The sequence below is a fragment of the Acipenser ruthenus genome, chromosome 27 (genome assembly GCF_902713425.1).
Source record: "Acipenser ruthenus chromosome 27, fAciRut3.2 maternal haplotype, whole genome shotgun sequence".
NCBI classification, from domain to species: Eukaryota; Metazoa; Chordata; class Actinopteri; order Acipenseriformes; family Acipenseridae; genus Acipenser; species Acipenser ruthenus.
Genome location: NC_081215.1, coordinates 17,023,458 through 17,046,638, shown reverse-complemented (window position 1 = coordinate 17,046,638; position 23,181 = coordinate 17,023,458). Strand labels below are relative to the sequence as shown.

The window sequence follows — 23,181 nt, the reverse complement described above, 5'->3', positions numbered from 1 at the left end:
CAGAAACAATCAAAAGAAAACCACAAGGATGCAACCAGCTTGTTTCTCGTCGCAAGCCTGCAGGTGTGTCACGTACTGTGATAAATGTTACAGTGACCCAAGTCATCTGTTTTCACAACATGTCTGGAGCTATGTAGCAAGTCACTAATTTAGCCAGTTAGTGCATAACAGTGCATACTATTTGGCACTGAAACACCAAACCAAGAATACACTACAAGTAGACATGCCCATCTTGAGATCAATATTTATTTTCGGTTCAGTAGCAATCCATTGGGCTAACTTTCGAAAACCTAAAAATCAATAGACAATTACAAGCACATGTACCCTGTCACAGTTGTAAGCTTTTCTCATATCTGTTGTGGTTTGTAGTTCCCAAAAGGATTTCAGAATAGGATGTGACGTGAATACGGACTATAAAGAATGGCAAACACCCCAGAATATAACAACCAATCTATTTAAGTGTGGCCTGGAGTGACACTGAATACAAGTAATGTAGTGAGCAAGCTGTATCAGCCAGAACAGTGTGTCTACTATCATCTCTGAATGAAAGTGCCCATCACGACTGGAACTTTTTTATATTCTAGTCAGCGCTCCAGACAAGGTTTTGGGTCATTGAGTAATTTGCTTCCCAATTTGGATACTATGTGAGTAAAATGCAACATTACCTTGAAGTCATGAGTACTTTCAATAAATACTGTACATACTTTAATGCTAACTTATGGGGTAGGCATTAACTACAGCCTTACATGTTAACTGTAATGTTACTTTGAACTACTGTACAACAACCTGGTCTTAAAATAAAAACAACGATTCTTATTTGCTTTATTGACCACAAACAATATGGCTGTGAAGCAAAAACACAGAAACAGATTTTTTTTTCCAATGCTGCAGATGGAATATGCATATACTATATCTTTCTAATATTAAAAAAAAAAAAAATACTGTACCAATACTGCCCTAATGCAAAAAAAAAAAAAAACTCTCTCCAAACACAAAATATTGTATTTATTATATAGATTTACCGTCTACAATTTTGGTAGGTTAGGTTCAGGGGGACTAAGACAGAGCAGACAAATCTTAAGGATCAAGAATCCAGTCGCTTATTCACAAGTCACAAACACGCTTCGCGAGTGTTTTGTATTAATTCTTTTAACCTGGTTAAGTGTGACCATTCCCAGTCAGGCTACAATTATTAGCTGTCCCATTTCCATTCCCTAGTTACCGCACGCAGTATATTCACAATTGACTGTTGAGACGCCGGGAACCAACGCAGTATTAGAAGCTTCATACCATGCAGACTCAAGCTGTGCCGCTAAAGTGCTGTGTGTATTCTTTACACATTCAATTTAAATATCATGCGTAATTCAGATTTTTTCAATGCGGAAAACACCCAGTACACAGCTTATCTGGAGCGCTGATTATAGTATCACATAAGATTAAAAACAGTAAAGCATCTCATAGGTTTGCATAAAACTGCCAATTGCTTCAGGGAACCCTAATGGTTTCGTCACACAGATCAGGAGCCGCCCGGCACTGACCTGCACTATTCTTCCCATTTGTCCACACCAGATTTTTGGCTTTGGCCACCACGACTGTTAGCCTCTCCGCGGTCGGCAAGTAGCTTAGCGAGAGCAGGATTTCACCCACCGAGTCGACTGCCTTTCAAAACAAACAGACAGTTCTGGTTAGAGACTTGTGGTGCAACACAGACATACAATTAGGACATCATTCTCATTTTGGAATCCTGGCTGCTATTCAAGTCACTAATTCTGAGCTTGATTCTAAGGTAAGTACATCTCGAAACTCAGCTGTTTTTTTTTTTCCTTTCACTTATATAAAACGGAATACTTCTGAATAAATCGTGGAGTGCTGCTTTGTTTATTTCACTCGTGAGGAGGGCTTGGCAATCATTCACCTCAATTGTGGAATGACTATAGTGCCCCTTAATATGAGTTTAAAAATGTCCAATAATTATCCGGCTTATCAAGAAACTTCTCCAAGAATCTTAGTTGGAGCTTCAGAACTGAGAAAAATTACAAACATCATAAAACAGGTAAGCAGCAGGGGAGTGCTACCACCTAATTAATGTGTTTAACAATACGTACGTAGAGGGATATTCAATTGATATACATATGAACATAAGAAAGTTTACGAATGAGAGGAGGCCATTCGGCCCATCTTGCTCGTTTGGTTGTTAGTAGCTTATTGATCCCAGAATCTCATCAAGCAGCTTCTTGAAGGATCCCAAGGTGTCAGCTTCAACAACATTACTGGGGAGTTGGTTCCAGACCCTCACAATTCTCTGTGTAAAAAGTGCCTCCTATTTTCTGTTCTGAATGCCCCTTTATCTAATCTTCATTTGTGACCCCTGGTCCTTGTTTCTTTTTTCAGGTTGAAAAATTCCCCTGGGTCAACATTGTCAATACCTTTTAGAATTCTGAATGCTTGAATCAGATCACCGCGTAGTCTTCTTTGTTCAAGACTGAATAGATACAATTCTTTTAGCCTGTCTGCATAGACACACAATTCTGACCAGAACTGAACACAATATTCTAGAGGTCTTACTAATGCTTTGTAAAGTTTTAACATTACTTCAATTGATTTAAATTCAACACTTTTCACAATATATCCGAGCATCTTGTTGGCCTTTTTTTTATAGCTTCCCCACATTGTCTAGATGAAGACATTTCTGAGTCAACATAAACTCCTAGGCCTTTTTCATAGATTCCTTCTTCAATTTCAGTATCTCCCATATGATATTTATAATGCACATTTTTATTGCCTGCATGCAGTACCTTACACTTTTTTCTATTAAATGTCATTTGCCATGTGTCTGCCCAGTTCTAAATGCTGTCTAGATCATTTTGAATGACCTTTGCTGCTGCAACAGTGTTTGCCACTCCTCCTATTTTTGTGTTGTCTGCAAATTTAACAAGTTTGCTTACTATACCAGAATCTAAATCATTAATGTAGATTAGGAATAGCAGAGAACCCAATACTGATTCCTGTGGTACACCACCGGTTACCTCGCTCCATTTTGAGGTTTCTCCTCTAATCAGTACATGGCGTCGGCCTATATGGAGTAGTGGTTAGGGCACTGGACTCTTGACCGGAGGGTTGTGGGTTCAATCCCCAGTGGAGGACACTGCTGTTGTACCCTTGAGCAAGGTACTTTACCTAGATTGCTTCAGTGAAAACCCAACTGTATAAATGGGCAATTGTATGTAAAAATAATGTGATAACTGTATAATGTGAAATAATGTATAATGTGATATCTTGTAACAATTGTAAGTCGCCCTGGATAAGGGCGTCTGCTAAGAAATGAATAATAATAATAATAATAATAATAATAATAATAATATGCTGACACTGTATAATTAATGAATTACATACCCAAGGTTATGGAATAGCTATAATCCAGGACAGCATGTTAGTCTCTTTAATTTACTCATGTTTGTTAAAATATGATCAAAAACTCCAGTCAGCTCTTATTTGAATGATTTAAATGACATCAATATTTAGATGCGTCACTGTTTGGATCAATTGAATAGAACAGGTGTATTCAAATCAGAAAATAGAGCTCTGTTCCAGTGACACTCAGTCAAAATTTACAGAAGCACAGTAAAAACGTGTTTTTAAATAAAAGCCTATTGAATGTTAATACATTTTGGGCATATTTGCTTACACAGTGGTGTCTACGGGACCTCTCAAGTTTGCTTGAATAGCGCCTATCTGTTTCGACTGAATCCACAGTAGAATGTAGAAAGCTATAATTAAACAGGTTGTTCCGAATGTACCTTATTGACATCCTGTAAGTAGAGCCAGGCATTGAAAGGTCGAATGGACAGGTCCAAGTCAGACAGCTTCAGCTCTGCCACCCCTGTGCTGATGTTCCTGTCGTCCTCGTCGACGCCGAACACAGAGAAGCGCAGGCTGTTCTCTTCCAGGGCAGAGGGGTCCAAGGCAATGGAGAACTTCTCGTCAAAGAGCACTGAAAAAGCATTCCTTTGTATCTGTGCCAAACAAGCAAAGAGAATACAAATCAGCTATACAGAGCTTCCAGACCTCTGCAGACAGCAATAACTGGGAAGACAGTATTCATCCAATACACTGAAAGCATATAATATATATAAATAGACGTGCTCAAATTTGTTGGTACCCCTCCACAAAAAACAAAGAATGCACAATTTTCTCCGAAATAACTTGAAACTGACAAAAGTAATTGGCATCCACCATTGTTTATTCCATATTTAATAGAAAACAGACTTTGCTTTTGATTTTTTATTCAACATAATATTGTAAATAAGAAAACAAATGAAAATGGCATGGACAAAAATGATGGGACTGCAAACCTAATATTTTGTTGCACAACCTTTAGAGGCAATCACTGCAATCAAACGTTTTCTGTAGCTCTCAATGAGACTTCTGCACCTGTTAACAGGTAGTTTGGCCCACTCTTCCTGAGCAAACTGCTCCAGCTGTCTCAGGTTTGATGGGTGCCTTCTCCAGACTGCAAGTTTCAGCTCTTTCCATAGATGTTCGATAGGATTCAGATCAGGACTCATAGAAGGCCACTTCAGAATAGTCCAATGTTTTGTTCTTATCCATTCTTGGGTGCTTTTAGCTGTGTGTTTTGGGTCATTATCCTGTTGGAGGACCCATGACCTGCGACTGAGACAGAGCTTTCTGACACTGGGCAGTACGTTTCACTCCAGAATGCCTTGATAGTCTTGAGATTTCATTGTGCCCTGCACAGATTCAAGGCACCCTGTGCCAGGCGCAGCAAAGCAGCCCCAAAACATAACCGAGCCTCCTCCATGTTTCACTGTAGGTATGGTGTTCTTTTCTTTGAAAGCTTCATTTTTTCGTCTGTGAACATAAAGCTGATGTGACTTGCCAAAAAGCTCCAGTTTTGACTCATCTGTCCAAAGGACATTCTCCCAGAAGGATTGTGGCTTGTCAATATGCATTTTAGCAAATTCCAGTCTGGCTTTTTTATGTTTTTCTGTCAAAAGTGGAGTCCTCCTGGGTCTTCTTCCATGGAGCCCACTTTCACTCAAAAAGCGACAGATGGTGCGATCAGAAACTGACGTACCTTCACCTTGGAGTTCAGCTTGTATCTCTTTGGCAGTTATCCTTGGTTCTTTTTCTACCATTCGCACTATCCTTCTGTTCAATCTGGGGTCGATTTTCCTCTTGCGGCTGCGCCCAGGGAGGTTGGCTACAGTTCCATGGACCTTAAACTTCTTAATAATATTTGCAACTGTTGTCACAGGAACATCAATCTGCTTGGAGATGGTCTTGTAGCCTTTACCGTTACCATGCTTGTCTATTATTTTCTTTCTGATCTCCTCAGACAACTCTCTCCTTTGCTTTCTCTGGTCCATGTTCAGTGTGGTGCACACAATGATACCAAACAGCACAGTGACTACTTTTCTCCATTTAAATAGGCTGAATGACTGATTACAAGATTGGAGACATGTGTGATACTAATTAGAAACTAATTAGTTTGAAATATCACTATAATCCAATTATTTTTTATCTTTTCTAAGGGGTACCAACAAATGTGTCCAGGCCATTTTAGAATATCTTTGTAGAATAAGCAATAATTAATCTCTTTTCACAGCTTCTTTGCTTTATTCTATGACATACCAAAGGCATGCAAGTATACATGATAAAATAGCTTTTAATTTCATCACCTTTCAGGAGGAATGAAGCATTATTTCAATGAGCTGTAAGGGTACCAACAAATTTGAGCATGTCTGTATATACATTTTAAAAAAGGGAACATTTTGTTTTATTTTTGTTTTATTTTTGTTTTCTCAGCTAGAACCAATCTTGAATGTAGCATGTATAACCTCCTACTGCTGGAAGTCTCCTGTTGCACCAACAGAGTGATGTCATAGCTACAGCTAAAACACTTTGGGGAATGTAAACAAACCTGGCTGTCAACAAAGTCTGCTTTATGGCTCAACTATAGAAGAATGCAGTTCCTACACACTAATTCATTGTTAAATTTGAGATGTGTGGGACACAAGCTGTAAAAATAGCATACTTTTCATATTATTTAGTTTCTTGTACATTTTGTAGTAAATGCACATATATTGTGTATATTAATTGTAGTATGGTACAGTATAACAGTCCAAAACAATGACATATTGAGTTTTAAAGCATTTCTTTGCATCTATCAGTTTCCCTATGTATTAGTAATTACTATATGCTGATGAAAATAAGATGTTATGAGTCATCTCACCAAATATTCTGTAGCAATGGCAAACGACTCTTTAAACCATATCCTCACACTGACTGACGGCTCATTTCTTTTTTCAGCATGATGACAGGGTAGAAGTTGGCACTGGCTTTTCCCAGCATGCCAAAGGAACCAGAAAGCAAGTGCCAGAGTAGTAAAGGGTGGGGGTTTACTTGATGCTACTTTAAAAAGCTCAGTGACCATCAGAGACAAACATTGATTTGATTTGGCATTGTTGTTAGCTAGGTTTTATCATGCATAAACCTTCACCACTTTCAAAGGTAGCCACCCCTCTGTATTTTATTTACAATGTTTAACAATACTGATGCATCCTACAGTGAAATATTAAACAGACGCAATTTAAATGTGTAGAAACCTAGACATGCAAATTTAACGTTTGTGTTCCTGGCACATTTACAAAACACACTAAATGTAATTATTAATGTAATCTATGGATGGAAAATGAGAACCCTTAGTTATTACCCCTCTTTAGGCTCATTGTGAATCCCAACGGTTTTAAACATTACCACAGTTAAAGCAGCACTTTACTTAATAAGCATCAAGGGATTCTGTTTGATTGTAACTGTTCGTGTCGGGCCAAAAGACTTTTATTTTTAAAGAATATATTTTAGTTCATATTATTCACTGAAATAAATCCTGCTGTTCCCTAATGGCCTGTGGAATCTCCGCTGAGACTTCTTCCCTTAAAATGCAGGGCTACCACTTTGTAAGGGTGACAAAAAGAACAGGTTGGGGGTTGCTAAATATACACTGGTATTTTCAATACTATACTAAAGTAATCTGTTTTAGATGCATTTAACAGACCAAGAAATTGAATGTGCATGAAATTGTACACACGGGTTCAACGTCTTCTTTCCTGTCATTAACCAACTAGCTACTGCTTCCCCGAATGACTGACATGGTTTACAGTCTGTAACATAACTCTAGAGACACTGCAGTAACAGAGTATAAACTTTCTTAATGTAGTATTCAAAGCCTTGATTAATATACAGTCGAAGTCTCCTAGTTTGGAGCGAAGTCAATTCTAGACACAGATCACAAAGAAAGATGTAATGGGAGGATTTCCCTAGAAACTACAGTGTTGATCATTAAAAGTAGCTACAGTAAGGTGCGTTTCTGTCCATGATTGAATGATATTTATAAACTGCATGAGAGGTGCTTTAAGAAAAAGCAATTTCCTCGTTACCTGCTCCAGCCTCAGAAACACATTTTTATCCTCCCACGCTTGCAATTTGAAGTTGTGATGAAAATGGACTCCTGAGGCCGTCTGGACTGGGCTATGCAATCATTTTGTTGGATTTAAAAGATGTTGCTATGAAAACTGTTGCAAGGAGAGTTTATTTACTTTGTCACTAATGGGGGAGCAAGTGTTTTGGTGCTTTTAGATGGATGGACTATAAAAGCTTGGCACAGAAATCTGAAATTCTTTATATATTTTTGATATATGTATTTTCTTTTAGGAGAAAATATATATATATATTGATGTTCAGGGATTTGATATTTTAAAACAGTTAATATCATAATCATTAACATGTTTATAGATTGCATACAAAATGGCAGGATTGTGTGTCAGCAATGAGTGTCACTAAACAACTGCAAAAGACAGTGAGAAGCAATCCAGATCTACAGGAATGTAACCACTTTTACTAACTTATTTGGCAATACACTAAGCCTTTAACATGCGTCTTCCTTTTTCATGCATAACAAGCGGGAATAGTTCCCCACTGGGCAGGAGTGTCACGAGGGCAGGTGGAGACTAGCCAGACTGGGCCCTCGTCTCCAGTGTTCAGAAGCTTAAAAGTTCAGCAGATGAAGAGACGATGAGTGAATACTAAGCTCGCCGGTTGATCCTCACTTTACAATCGGAATTTCAAATTTGGTGGAAAAATGTAATAATTGAAAAAAATAACTTCCAAGATTTTCGATATTTGACCATTACTCAACGATGAGCGCCACTGTTTCCTTCAGGGAAGTTGCAGGTGGAACTCTGCTCCACAAAACCACCTGAGGTAGCAGGGAGATGCAACTTTTATACAGGACAGAATAGATGCCTGGATGCAAGCTGCAGAATATAACTAATCAATCCTGCGAGGGTCTATTTACACAAATATCCCTGGCAGAGAGACACCAGTTAGCCATTCAGTCCCATTATCCACACAGACAGCAGAACACCTCGTCAAAATTAAACATAGCAGATGTTTTTTATGCCCGCCTGCCTGCAATGTGGGAAATGATAGATTCCAGTGTTGAGTCCTATTTACTGTGTTCAGTGATGTACGACACTGTACACATCCGTCATAACAAAGTTTGCTAAGTATACACAGTTCCTAACCCAAGCAGAACCAACGGGAGTGCACTGCACTATTCATGATTTAATATGTATTGCTTTAGGCATTCAATTTCGCTCCTGTACCCTTTTCACCACACACCTCATCGCTGTCCAATTAAACTTGTAATATAATACACTGCTTCAATGATATGAAGGTACAACACTATGTTGCAGTCCTACCTTTTAATTAGTGTCACCCTTTTCATAATTGGCACTGAGCAACTTTGTAAACAGTCTCAAAATGAGAGACCTAGGACAGGACAGACATGAGACAGAACTGTTACCTTGTCTGGGGGATGCTGATGAGGCAATGTATGGAACAACAGTTCAGAAAAGTTTAATGAATAGCAAACATTCTTTGAATAACCAATGACCTTTGTGAATACGGTATTATTACTAATTCTAATTATAAAAAAGAAAAGTGATTGTAAAGCCCTGCTTATCACCACATGATTATAGCCAACACAACAGGTTACTACCTGCATCTTAGCTGTTGAGCACTGCCATTTGCAATATATTGTAGGTCTGAAGGTCTTAAATGGGCAGTTTTGACAGAAGCACATGTTACAAAGCAATCACATATTTAGATTTGAAAACATGTTATATGGTTGCGCACAGTTTGCTTATATGAATTACAGGAAGTCTTATTGCTTCACTTCCTTGGTCATTTCACAGCAGTGTCTTTGGAATCCGGTTGTTGGTTAACGACAAAAAAGGAGATTAAGAGGTTATGACAATTGAACTCTCCAGGTGATCTGACCAAAACAGATTTCAACTTGTTTTAAACCGAATGTTTGCTAGAACATGTGTTTCTTGCACAATGGAAGTGCATGACTGGTAATGTGTATTACTTTGTGCAACCACTGGAACAGGAATGTGCTGTACTGTAACTGCTGTATATAGGCTAATATCTTAGGGATGGAGGCTTGTTGTGCTAGCTATCACATCAGACCCAGCTTGTTGAAGACAGAGAGCAAGGGCTCTGTATGTGTGTCCTTGCCAGTGAAATGATTCAGTCTGAACCCTCTCGCAGGCTTCTGACATTGACTGGGGATTCTGCTCTTAACTGCAGCTTATCATACTGTAACAGCACATTCTGAACTTACACTGCATTACATTGGCAATTAATTTGTTTCCTGTTTTAAAATGCAAAGCCTGAATGATTCTAATTGAACAAAAAAAAAGTTGCTTCTTTGCTTCACCAAATCTTACAACATATTATTCAGCTAACGCCAAAACCATGTGTACGTGAGTACATTAATTATTGTAGGTTGTAATGCCTAGTTATTTAATCACTCGCAGGCTGTAACCCCCAACTCCACAAACCAGCCAGCATTTTTGTAAACAGCAACACATGTAAATGAAGAATAAAATAAACATTATATTTGTGTCATCTGTGTCAATTTCAGGCGGACCTTCGTGGTCGGCAAGGTGACACAGCTGAGAGAATGCTTCCTCTGTCGTCCCGTCTGGTGCTGTCAGTGTCAGTTTCTCAGCACACAGTACAGTTAGTCGCTCAGTAACGAGGTGCAAACAAGTGATTGATCGATCTGTAGGAGCGTTTACTAAGGTGCCTTTGTTAGTTTCTAACCCTGCAATGTGACGCTCCTCTGAAATTCCCAGCGAAGACCGGACACTTTCCACAGCCAGGAAGCAAACCTGCAGTCCCCTGACTGTACGACTCAGTCCACGGCACACAAGCAAATGAAACCCCTTTTATATGTGACAACTGACTGCTCGAGCCTGAGAGAGCGCTCTTGTTACAGTATTAAAACACTTTACATTACAGGGCATGACTAGCAAAGTTTCAGGTAGGATATGTACCCGAATTAGAACCCTGCAAGACAGGACTGTTGAGTAACTCTCACAGGCATGTCAGCCTTCATTCAGACAGTTAACAGCACAGTAATCCATCGCGTATCTGCCCATCACATATCAGCCCTAACTGTTTATCCACCATGATCAACTTCTTCAGCAACGTTAGCTTATTATGAAGATTAGTTCAGATATTGTAGATCCTACCAAGGTTTTCATACACTGTGTTGTGTGTGCTCTGTGCGCTGCCATTGCTGGTAGTGTCACGTGACCTGTTCAGTGTGGTGATATGGAAATAAATCCTGCTCGCCTGCGGGGCGTATCAACTACAACCTCCGTCTCGATCTCCTGCCTGTCACTCAGCAGCAAATGCACACACCCACACGGCAGACTGCTACCCTGTCACAAGCATTAATACCCTGTATCTTTCTAAACAAGGGATTTAGGGGAGCTCCTTAATAAAAGCTGAATCTCCAAACAATAATTGTGTGAATGTAGTAATTGTTACAGCTGTGTATAATGGTATTTAAAACAGGATTCATTCAACTGACTTTTTAAATATTCGCCCTTACTCTGGTCCCACCACAGTCAGATATGCCACAGATTACTGTAGTATATTTATATTTTTTAAATGAAACCATACATTCTCTGCAGTCTGTGACCCCTTCCCCAGCCTCCACACCAGGTATAGCCTTGGCAGAGACACGTCAATACATTTGTTTTTTAAAGTGAGGCAGGCAGAGCACAAAAAACAAATAAAAATGCTGCGATACATGCTTAGGTCAACTGCTTTTATCTCCATCTAAACACAAGAATTTATCACCATTAGCAACAGGTCTATAAAGAAGGAAATGACATCACTCTGGCACTGCAACAGTAACCAAGTTTGTTACAGTGTTTCTGGGGTCCCTGTTGAAGAATACCACTTTCAGCTGAAGCACATTATGAAGATGTCAGAGCACCGTGGGACACTGGAAAAATCATGGGAGTTTGACATCACATAGAACATTTGTTTTATCGATCTGGAGAAAGCATTTGACTATGCCAAGGAAGGATTTATAAGCAGTATTAGAGTAACAGCGAGGTGGAGCGGAGCAATCACAAGCGGATATAAATACACACATATATCCTGATCATTTTATCAGTCTGCTCTGTTATTCTATGTGATCATAGCAACTACTAGATCATGACAAACATGGCAGCTGACTGAAAAAAAGCATTTTCAAATGAACTAGCCTTTTGGCTGTGTGAATCAGTACTGGTAATAATAGTAAGGAAAACGTATAAATAATAATAATACTGTTAATACTAATATTACTACTAAGCACGTTAGTGAAAAACATCCCATAACAAGAATAATAGATAAGGGACACTATTTGGTGAACCATTACGCTTACTCTTTAAAATATTTACAGATGGGTTGAACTATGCTCTCAAATGTGACGTTACTCCTATACTCAGGGATACAAAGATATTTTGGAGTGAAGAGAACCAGTAGAAAATCTACTGGCACGGCCTTTTGTGGGTTTCTTATTACCAGGAGAAAATCTGCTGAGAGTAAGAAACTCTAAAAACTGCTGTTGGTAGTTAAGGAAAGAAAATATGTGTATCTTACTGGCCTTCTGATTAGAGAAATGGAAATAAAAATGGGTCGTTACATAAAAATGTGTTTTGTGTACTAAAAACCCTACTGGTAAGTAAGGAAGTGTTCGTCTGAGTCAGGTAAAATTGGAAACACCTTGTTGTATGTATTTGTCTGTCCCACTACTTGTCTGAGGGCAGTATACAGCATCAAACTGAATTGTACACCCTTTTAAAACAATGCTGTCATTTATACTCCCAACTGATAGACACACACACCACTTATTCAATGTGAACACTATAAATTGTTGTTCACATGTTTTGACTGCTATCTGACATGTTTTTCAAGGAAGCTGCTAATGTATATTATTAGAATAAGTTTAGCTGTAAACAGTTTCCCCACTTTAAATCATCCGCACTTATCTTAATCTAGCAAAGTGACATGCATCACAGCAGCTCCTGCCTTCAACCCCTCTGAAAATGATGAAAATCCTGTTCAGCTAAATATAGGAGGCAATTAGTGGAAGGTTGCAGGGATACAGATTGCTGTGCTGATGTATGCGAATCAGACAGAACTTCCTTTGAACATCACCCTGGTGGGAAAACAAAAGACAGCCAGTAATTCATTAGTAAAGTGTATGCAACTGCACACCCACACATGACGCAAGTGCGCTGGGAAGCTTAGCAGGATCATCAGCTTTTTTTTTTTTTTACTTAAAGGAGTACTGACCAAAGCTTTATGGGGAAAAAGAAAAAAAAAAATATATATATATTATATATATATATATATATATATATATATTATTATTATTATTATTTATTTCTTAGCAGACGCCCTTATCCAGGGCGACTTACAATCGTAGGCAAAAACATTTCAAGCGTTACAATACAAGTAATGCAATAAGAGCAAGAAATTATATTATATATAATTTAAATAATTTTACCCCCGTTTTTCTGCCTAATTTAGAATGTCCAATCATGTTCCACGATTTCACGCCCAAGCTAACTGCCTCTTTACACGCAGGAACTGGTGTTCTACTGCAGCTCACCAGGCCCCTGGCCACTGAGGGGAAAACAGACCCTGCCAATTGTGTCTCCAGTACCCCATGGATACCATGCTCCCTGAGGAATCCCCAGCCATGATGGACAGCTTGACACAGCCAGGTCACAAACCTCACTGTGCGACTCCCCTTTCAGACCATGGATATAGTAACTGCCTCACAAACCCGAATGAGGGAATGCAAAAGAAATAAGCTCTGGAGCTGGCAAAACAGTTCAAGGAAGTAAAAATGGCATTTGAAAATATTTGCTCTTGAAGCTAAACCTGGATATTTACATTATTAAATGTAAATATCTCCCTTGGTGACTCTGCAAGGTTTAAAACATCAATTTATTAAAAAACCATTAGCCAGACTGTAGACAAAAAGTACATTAAAAAAAAAAGGAGCATGAGATTTGCCTGAATCAGCCCGGGAGAACCAGGGGGGTTATTACTGTAATTGTGCTTTGGGGGTGCTGTGAAGAAAATTCAATTAAAACCATCAGGGTTGACTGTCACATTCTCTTCTCGGAGTGAGTGGTTTTTCCCATTGGAGGGTTTTAAAATGATATTTTAAGCAAGTGGTTACTGTGAACAAATTGTCCTTACACTTATAGTGTTTCTAATTAAGCAGTTAAAAAAATGCAAGATGCTGGTGTGAGCTCCTTATCTCAAAATGAAGAAAAATGAGTTGATTTAAATCAATTTGTTTTAAAAAAAGTCATTATTCCAGTCAGGACAACTCTTTTTTTCCCCTTAGAGAATAAAAACAGCTGGCATACAACATCACAGGATGTGTACATGCTTGGGTCGGCCTCCCCTTTCAGGGCAGTTGCTGCTACCTCATTTTTGTTGACATCCCAGTCTGACAGCAAAGCCCCCCTGGAGAGGTGGGGCAGGTGGTAAACTCGAAGCAGGAACCTGTGGTGGGTTTAAATTGACCATTGCTATTGGCAGCTACTGTTGATTGAAGGTCGACATCAATATGGGAACTATCAATATCTGCTTGATTTTTGTTAATGGTTGCAGGGATTTTAACATCAATCCAAAGATCATATTTTCAGTATTTAAAATGTCGTCTGAAACTTTGCATAGTTTACATAAAATAAAAATAAATGTAACCAGCAAAAACTCATTAAGATGAATTAGCTAGTTTACCTCAATCCCTCTGGCAAGCCAGTGACCTCTCATTACCCACCAAAGCAACGATTGCTACCAAGCTACTGAATCCTGGAGGCTCGTGAACAGTAGGGGACACTGATTTTCTTCTCCAACCCATGGGCTTGCAAATAGCTGATGCAGCCAGTATTGCAGGTTTTCACAGAGTAAAAAACAGAGAATGCTATTCAGGCCTGGTGCTAGTGAGCAGGGTGGGCTAGTCTCCACCAAAACCCCCTTCAGCCTCTCCAGCTCACACTCAATCATAATGTCACTTTTTACTCACATCTGAAATAAAATAGTCAAAGGCAGACGTATACTGACACTTCTGCCTTGATTCCTCCATCCTCACTGAGGCTGTCACTGGTATGTGTTTATTGTGGCTTCTTTGCACCTGCTGCAAGTAAATCTTAATTAAATTGGAATCATGGTCGCATGTTTTTATTGGCCCCCTGATCTAATACATCAGCCCCTCCAGTTTAGAGAAGCTAGAGCCAGGCCTGGTGGAATTTATTTCCAAAAACTGCCAAAGCTGAAAGACAGTGCTTAGATTTTAGTCACGATTCTGTTTTGTAAAACAGATAGATACAGGTAGAACGAGAAAGAGAGCCAGAGAGAGAGCAAGAGCAGCGCTTACACCAAATCATTAAGAGAGGCAGCAGTAAAGATCGATTATGAACTAGAAGCTGGAGCTTTTTGAATATTGGCCATCACTAAAGTCTGAATACATTTTTAGAAATATAACTGATGTGTGTATTACTGGATACATTTCAACTTGATTGACTTAAAAGGTGCCATGGAGTTATTCCCCTTTCCGGTTTCTTTGTTTTCTGACAAGACAAAGAAATAGAGACACTGCTAGAGAGTGGGGTGATACAGTACAATGACGCACCAGTATAAATGTGAAGTAAATACAGATACTACATCAAACTAAAATACTGAAGTGGCTGTATGATCTTGTAAACTTTTCGTTATAAGTAAAAAAAAAAACATGACTTACAAAAAATGGGGTGGAAAACATGTGTGTATAATTTATATACAACATACATCCAGCCCCACCACTGCCATAAAAGTGATCTAAACCAAATTTCAACAAAACTGAAAAAACCACATGACCCCTGACCCTGAAAGTGAGTGCTTATTATTGTAATTACTCAACTGCCTTTTTGATAAGTCTGCGTTAAGGTGCTTTCACCTGAGTTCAGGGGCTGCTCTTTAATTCTAGTTGTCTGCCATAGATGTATGGAACATTGGCTAGATCAGGTCAATGCCTTTTGTTTTGCTGTGCACAAGAGGGTGCTGGTGCTTATTAATAAAAATACACTGATCTAGCCTACATAATGCACTGCATCTCTATGGCAGGCAACTAGAACAGTCAAAAGCATTTTATACATCAATAAAAATAAAAAAAAAACACTTGATACATTTTAAGTTGCTTGCACCTTAATGTCTTGGGCTTTATGCCAGGCAGAATCAGTTTGCAGGTATTCATTTCCTAGTTCCTGTTAGTTAAAGCCCCGGGGTGTTCCGGTTAGGATTGACTGCGGTGATTTGAGGGGAAGCTCCACAGACAGTGTTATCCTGCACTAGATTCATAATGAAAAATAAAAGCACTTACCCGGGAGATCCCCACGATCTGCTCATCGGGAAGCAGGCTGATGCGCACGAAGCAGGACTCGAAGTTGATCTCCTCTTTCTCCAGCAGGTCTTTTCCCTGCACCAGGGTGACGTACAGGCTGCTGGAGTGTAGCTCATACTCCATGTTGACCTCCACCTGCCCCACGCTGAAGTCCTGGCCAAAGTTGTTCCCGATGGAGGAGATGGAGCTGAGGGAGTCGGTGGAGAGGGACCGGCGCATCGGCCCGTACGGAGTCAGCTCCATGTCTCTGTTCAGCTCCAGTGTGCCCAGCTCGTTGATGCTCTCGTAGTTGTCATCCATCCTTAAGCTGGACTTGCGGCTTGCAGGCATCTTCTCTGCAGCCTTCTTGTGATTTGAAGCGGCCACTCTCTGCAAGAAACGCAATGGAGAGGGTTGCAAAACTAACACAATGTCTCTCTGCAGTTTCCTAACATTAGTAGCATCAAATGACAATGTTTGTTTTTACTGTTCCCTTATCCTGTTACAGCACAGTAATCCATTGGTAGAACGCGGTTAAAGGGAGACAGGGAAAATAAGCGTTATACTGGGGGGAGCGTTATACTACAAGCATATGCTTTTCATTCATAAATATGACATTACAATACACAAAATGGGTTTCCTGAATACGTTTATTGAACACTGCAGCAAATAGCCTACATATGAAATAAAACAAACATCGTACAAACAAGGACTGTAGTGAAATTAAATCAGTATAGTAATATACATTTATATAAACGAAATACAACAGGAAAAAATGAATGCTGTACTGTACATTGTATTGCTGTCTCAAGCTTATTTTTAAAATGTCAAATCCTATTTCGGTCCTGTACAATAGTAGTACAAACTTGTACATAATAAAATGAAATGTTACAATAAAATGTATTGCCAGCGCTGGCTTGCATGTGTGTACAGATCTAGATTTCTAACGAGTTTGTATATGTATTAGTGAAACGCACATTCAATGTATTATAGAAACTGAAAATGTATGTGTTTGAGTGGTGTTTATTTTTAATAACTGAAAATAACCGATTTTGCCAAATAATAATAAAAAATGATAAAACCCCTCGCCGAACTGATCATAAAATAAATAACGGAAAATTCAAGCCCCGATTATAATATTGCTGAAACATTTATATGTGAAATACATTATTACTGGTACTTTGATCAAGTGTGGTTCTGTACCTGGGAGTTGAAAATGGAGTAGCACTGCACTTAAGGGAAGATTTACTGCATCAATTCATTACCTTTAAGCCTTTTTAATAAATACACTGTATTGCAATAAGCATCTGCGTTGAATTCAGAGCATCTAAACAGCTCATTTCTACTTGCAGTGCTTGTGCATTTAAAAGTCAAACAGTAATTTATTGCTGCAATCTGATGCTTCACGGGCACAGTTTATTCAATTACCTTCTGTCTGACCTCGGAGCAGGAAGTCCCATATTTCTGCTCGAGGTACCTGAAATCGAAGTTTGGGAAAGGCGAGGGGGTGGGATAGCTTCCAGATCTCCACAGCTTCCACAAGTTCAATCCCACGACTCCCAGTAGCACCAGGAAACCAGCAATATAAATCCCTACCTCCCATCCGGGCGGACTTTGAACCACTAAACAAACAAAAAAAAAGACAGAGATGAGGGCCTTGAAATAGAACCATTAGTAGTTTGATAAACATTTGTGATTTAAAAAAAAAAAAAAACTCTTTTAATACATTACTAAGCAGAACTTGATTTAATTAACTTGTAAAGCAATTAGTAGAATGCGCTGGATACAACCAGAAAACACTTAAAGAGCACGTGCTACTAGGGGTTTTAGTTTCCAATTAATTTCCTAAACGTTTTAGTATTGAACAAAACATGCAATGTATCACAAGTGTGCATCAGTGTGGCTAATTTGATGCCGAGACTTAATGATAAGAACATAAGAAAAAAAAAAGTGGAGGCCATTTGGCCTATCTATGCTTGTCTGCCTCAACAACATGACTAGGTAGCCCATTTAATAATTCTCATTAGTCACTGCTTGAAGAAGTGTCTCCTTCCCTCTGTTCTAAGTCTATCTCCACCTAATTTCCCATCTGTGTCCTCTGGTCCTGGTTTCTCTGCTGCGCTTAAAGTATTGGTCAGGCTTAACATTGGCAACTCAATTTTTTTAAGATTTTATATACTTCAAATCAAGTCCCCACTTATTCTTCTTTGTTCTAGGCTCAATAGATTCAGTTCTATCTTCATAGCTCATTCCTTTAAGCTCTGGGATTAGTGTGGTTGCTCTTTGCTAGGCTCTCTCCAGAGTCACAATATCCTTTTGGTCCTATGGTGACCAGATCACAAGTCAAATAATTCTCAGGAAAACCAGAACATCTGCAAATCCATTTATCTGACACTCTATTGACAGTATTATGGCATATCTTAAATTGTGTGACGCCTGCATGCTGCTGCTCACAACAACAGTAACAATAACATTTTATTTATATAGAGCATTTTAAGACCATCCCAAAGCATTATTACTACAATACTACTGCAGTATAATACACTGGTAGTGCTGCTCAGTGATAGATGCAGTCTATAATACACTGTTCAGTTCATCAAACAACATTTGCTTGGATATTACAACTACTTAAAAATATAACAAGCAACAGAAAAAAACCACACATTCAGAACACACAATCACCGTTCTGCTTCACTTTGGAAAGTGGGATGAATTATTCATTGAGCTGCTTTTTAATTTAGATGATGGTCTCCTAACCTAAAATGGAAGATCTATTATGGAACAGTGCCTGTGGGCAGACAAGGCTGTTTTCAGGTGGGCCACTACACCGTGACACAGAGACACACTCCTGGCACTTTCTCCATTAACACTGGAATTAATATCCATCAGGTTAATGGTAAAGAGTGGGAAGGCTCCTGACATCCCTGCCCTTTAATACATTTCTGCAGTCCTCCTCGGGTACTTGCTAGTCATAGCCATGCATTAGAGCTGCTCTCAAAGATGGAGTTTTATTGCAGTCAGATTTTTATCCTGTGTTAATAAGGGGTAGTTTAGCTAGTTTAAAACAGCCCTGAAGTTAGTTTTTTGTGATGACGGGCCCAATTCACAAAGCTTTAACTCATCCATTATTCAAAAGATAAGAGCATAAGAACATAAGAAGGTCTGAATGAGAGGAGGCCACTTGGCCCATCTCTGCTCATCTGGTTCCTATATCCCAGTTATTCAGCTTCAATAACAGGGTTAGGTGACCCATTCCACACCCTCACCACTCTATGTGCACAAGTGTGTCCTATCCTCCATCCGAAGTCTATTTCCACTTCATGTCCAGCTGTGTCCTCTGGTCCTGGTTTCTGTGCTGCGCTGGTTAGGGTTAACTTTGTCGCCTCTTTTTAAGATTTTAAAGACTTCAGTCATGTCCCCTCTAAATATTTTTACTTCTAGGCTAAATATATTTCAGTTATTTCAGCCTATCATAGCTCATTCCTCTAAGCAATTAATCAAATACAGCATGACTGAGTTATACTGACTGAGTTATTTTCTGTTCTAGCTGCCTGTGTAGATCATATAGTCTTTGTCATCACAAATATATTCCAAATATCGTGGATATTGTATATTTTTTACAGAAAACTAAATCTAATTCAATCTAATATGTCTACCTTTGCCTGGTGATAACAATCTATCTACACTGAATATGCCAGGCACTCATGAAACAAAAGGCTAATCAAGCCCATCTCTCTTGAGATTTAATTACCCTGTCTAGTGAGGGGGGGGGGGGGTTAACACACTAAAGCCTACAGTATGGCAAAAAGGAAAAACCAGCGTAGTTTAAAATCAACGAAAAGAAAACAAGAAAACCCTAAGAAAATTAAACTGTTTGTCTAACCAAAGTCGCATCCCGACACATTTGGAGTCTGAAGAAATGTAATTTCATATGGTAAAAATAACAGGAATTCAGAATAAAATCTGAATGATTTAGCAAAAGTTATGTATGTTTAAAAGTTTCCCTTTTCTAAATTATGATAATGAACTCATCAGGCAAGGAAAGGAGGGGGGCGAACAATCAAGATTGCAAGCCCCATTCAACACAAACTAGCCAATCAGAGTGTGCGGAGGGAAATGTAAACAATCTCTTTGTTTTCTATAAAGTCCATCAATTACAATTGCGCTCGCTCTTGGATTAAAAAAATAAATAAAGAAGGAACTACAAGACCGTACCTGGAGCTCAGCTCTCAGCATTAATCCACCACAAGTAGAGGCCCTGGCACTGAGAAACACAAAGTACCCGCACACTGAAACTTGACTGTTTCTAGCCTATTTAGGCCTTTTATTATTATTATTTATTTCTTAGCAGACGACATATCCAGGGCTTACAGTCGTAAACAAATATTGTGCGATTCTTAGTCTCTGTAAGTCGCCCTGGATAAAGGCGTCTGCTAAATAAACAAATAATAATAATAATAATAATAATAATAATATTCAGGCCTTGTGCGATTCCTTGCTGTAGTGTCAGTAACAAATTGTTGTTTATCCTCAGTTCTTCTTGTAATGCTTTTAATGTGATATTAAATGTGCAACTGTTTTGTGTGATTTCCGAACGTATTATTGATTGCATGCTTAATAAATACTGTTTTTCTAAGAAGGGATTCCCAGTATTAAATCCTTCACTCCTGTTGAACAAACTCGATTTACTGAACTTTAAATTGAATGGAATACGAGTAATTATTGGTAGTTTGTGGTAACGAGTAAATCTCTATCATTTTCAGAGTGCAATATTGAAAAAGGTTTATATGTTAAAATAAACGCAATTGTTCATTTAAGTTAATATACCTCCAATAAATGCCACGGTTTTTGGAGGTCCATCGCCTTATTTCTTTTAATATATTAACTGTCTACAATAGTACTCACACCTGCATTAGACAAATGTAATTTAGCCGTGATAAGTGTCTTCGTATTGGTAATCTGCAGCTATTGTGCACAGCTGTGTTGATCAAAAGTGACAGTTTACTTGCTAGCACAGGCACCCAATTCTATAAAATACACTTTTGCTGATCTAGCCTGTGTTGAACATGCCTATGGCAGGGAACTTCAAACTGAAGAGAAGCTCCTGGACTCTGATGAAAGTACCTAAGCACAGACTTATCATAACTCAGTATCTGAGTAATTGCATTAAGAGCACATCAGAATAGTTGCAAACATCATAAAACGTTAAGGGGATGATAAAGAAAAAAAAATACAACATTTTAGACGACAGAACGTACTCTTTAAATAATGATCATCATGGACAGTCAGGACACAGGTTAGAAGTGCCAAGTCTATAAACCTCAATGCCTCAATGATTAATACCTCAAATTCCTTCAAGGGAGTTGGGGGCAGAAATGTGCACCAGTCTTCTCCAGAACGGCCCAAAGAGTTCAGAGACTTAAAAAATGTTTTATTTTTTATTTCCCCATGTGACCTAGCAGCAGTATTTTCATTATTATTACCATTAGCACTCTGAGGTATAAATCCAAACTGCACCATCATACAGTCTCGGTTCTGATGAATGTCAGCCTGTTCCAAGTATTATATCTTATCTAACTGTGTACACTCGAAATGACATTTGCTGCACTCCATGGTTTTCCCTTGGCTGAATCGGACAAATATCTGTCAAAATGTCTGCAGCCAAGAAGTTTGCCTACATCAGTTTATGTTAGGCTGATAAGAGAAGTCAGTTTTAGTTGTGCTGCATCTAGTTTATGAAAGTGTGGATATTGCTTATGCAGTATGTGTTTATTGTCTGGGTCAATGAAATAGTTCAAGGATTGTCATCATGTGTGCTGTGTGAAAGTTGTACAGATCTGTTTTCAACATAATCTGCAATTGTGGCTGTTTGCACGCAACCAAAAACATTGTTTCCCAACTCATGAAGTTCAGCTCTCTGATTGGTTCGTCTGTTTGTCTGTGCATGGGCGTGAACAGGTTTATGAATGAGCATGGATGACAACTACCAAAAGCTAAAGCGTGGTTTGCAATAAGTATTACATTTGGACCACAATGTCATTAAAAAAGTTGAATTGCATAACAGCAAAGTACATCAGGAACTGTCCTCCAGTAACCTGTATGTCAACCCAATGACTGATGGCATCATCAAAGATGGTGAACATCCCATTTACCATGAGGCCTACGTGTTGCCATTTCTTAATATTAACTAAGGGGTTCCACTGTGAAAGAACTGGGTCACGTGGGGAGGAACATAATTTCAAGGTGCAATCTTTGAAAAACAAATTGAGATACTGTAGCAAGTGCCCTCTTTGAACCAATACAGTACAATAAACCAGTACAAATACACCAAGTCAGAACTGTATTCTTTAAGTGACATGTCAATGACATGTCAATGTCTAAAAAGATATTGCAGTACGTACAACACAGGAGGAAGCAACGGTAACTAATGCGTTTTACTGGAAACTCTACAGCCTGTTCAGCAACAATTTAATATGGATTAAATGTAAGTGTATCACCACTGATGTTTAATTTGTGAATAGTGACATGCAGATGGATTTCTCTTTGTTTGCATACTCACCACTTATACGGTAGTCTGCTATATCTCGTCCAGCAACTGAAGACATTCTTTAAGGATTTGCCTAAAAAAACACAACATTTTCACATTATTTCACACATGAAACTCTACAAAGTCATTTTTTAATCTTCTAGATGAATAATTCTACTAGGTCTGCTTGCCTTTACTCGAGGGTGCGTGGGAGAACCAAGAAAAATAACATTGGTATGATTTCAAAGCTTTTTTCCCCCTTAAAATATGACCCCATAAATGTACATGACAATTTAGTAGTTTTCACATGTATTTCCCATGGTTATTTCCCATAGTTTACCTTGGTTTCCTATGCTTTTTAAATACACTTTATCATACCTCACTGGGCTTTACAATGATTACACCGTGTAACAATTTTTATTTTTATTTTTGGTTCCTGGGTAGTAAGTGTTATTTCCTAATTGCTTATGCCTCAAAAGTATAGAAAATGGCTATTATTCCCCACAAACTTTGCTTTTGTGACCAGGACAGTGATATTTTGAAATTTACCTATTTTCCAGAACATTCCAGATAGATTCAGTGCTGGGTGAAATAAACATATTTTTGTAGGATGGTACAGAGGGGAAAAGAGAGCCATGAAGTTCGCTATCCCAAGAATTTGGCGGGAACCCACTGACCACTCAAGCAACTGCTACTTCTGCATGGTGGACCCTTCCAAACGTCGGACTGGCAAGAATGCACCTGCTATCACGTATCCGGACCTTCCTTCATCCATCGCCCCGGTGCCACACTGCCATGAGCTCCCCGTACCCACTCCTGCGGAGAGAGAGCAGCCGTCTTTGGA

At 38.8% G+C, this 23,181-nt stretch overlaps 1 protein-coding gene across 6 annotated transcripts in view; it reads right to left on the bottom strand.

Annotated features, from left to right (window-relative positions):
• Positions 1–23,181, bottom strand: part of LOC117432092 (synaptotagmin-12-like) — a 64,268-nt gene that overhangs the window by 4,703 nt on the left and 36,384 nt on the right. For 5 of the 6 annotated variants that reach the window (XM_034053546.3, XM_034053544.3, XM_034053547.3 and 2 more), the window contains 5 exons: positions 22,371–22,431; positions 17,240–17,433; positions 15,812–16,201; positions 3,798–4,013; positions 1,539–1,659 (listed from right to left, as the gene is read on the bottom strand). In XM_034053546.3, coding sequence (XP_033909437.1) covers positions 1,539–1,659; positions 3,798–4,013; positions 15,812–16,201; positions 17,240–17,433; positions 22,371–22,416 — 967 coding nt within the window. In that variant the 5' untranslated portion in view covers positions 22,417–22,431. Of the gene's footprint in view, positions 1–1,538; positions 1,660–3,797; positions 4,014–15,811; positions 16,202–17,239; positions 17,434–22,370; positions 22,432–23,078; positions 23,154–23,181 lie in introns of all 6 variants that reach the window. The other variant, XM_059002207.1, reaches the window with a different exon arrangement.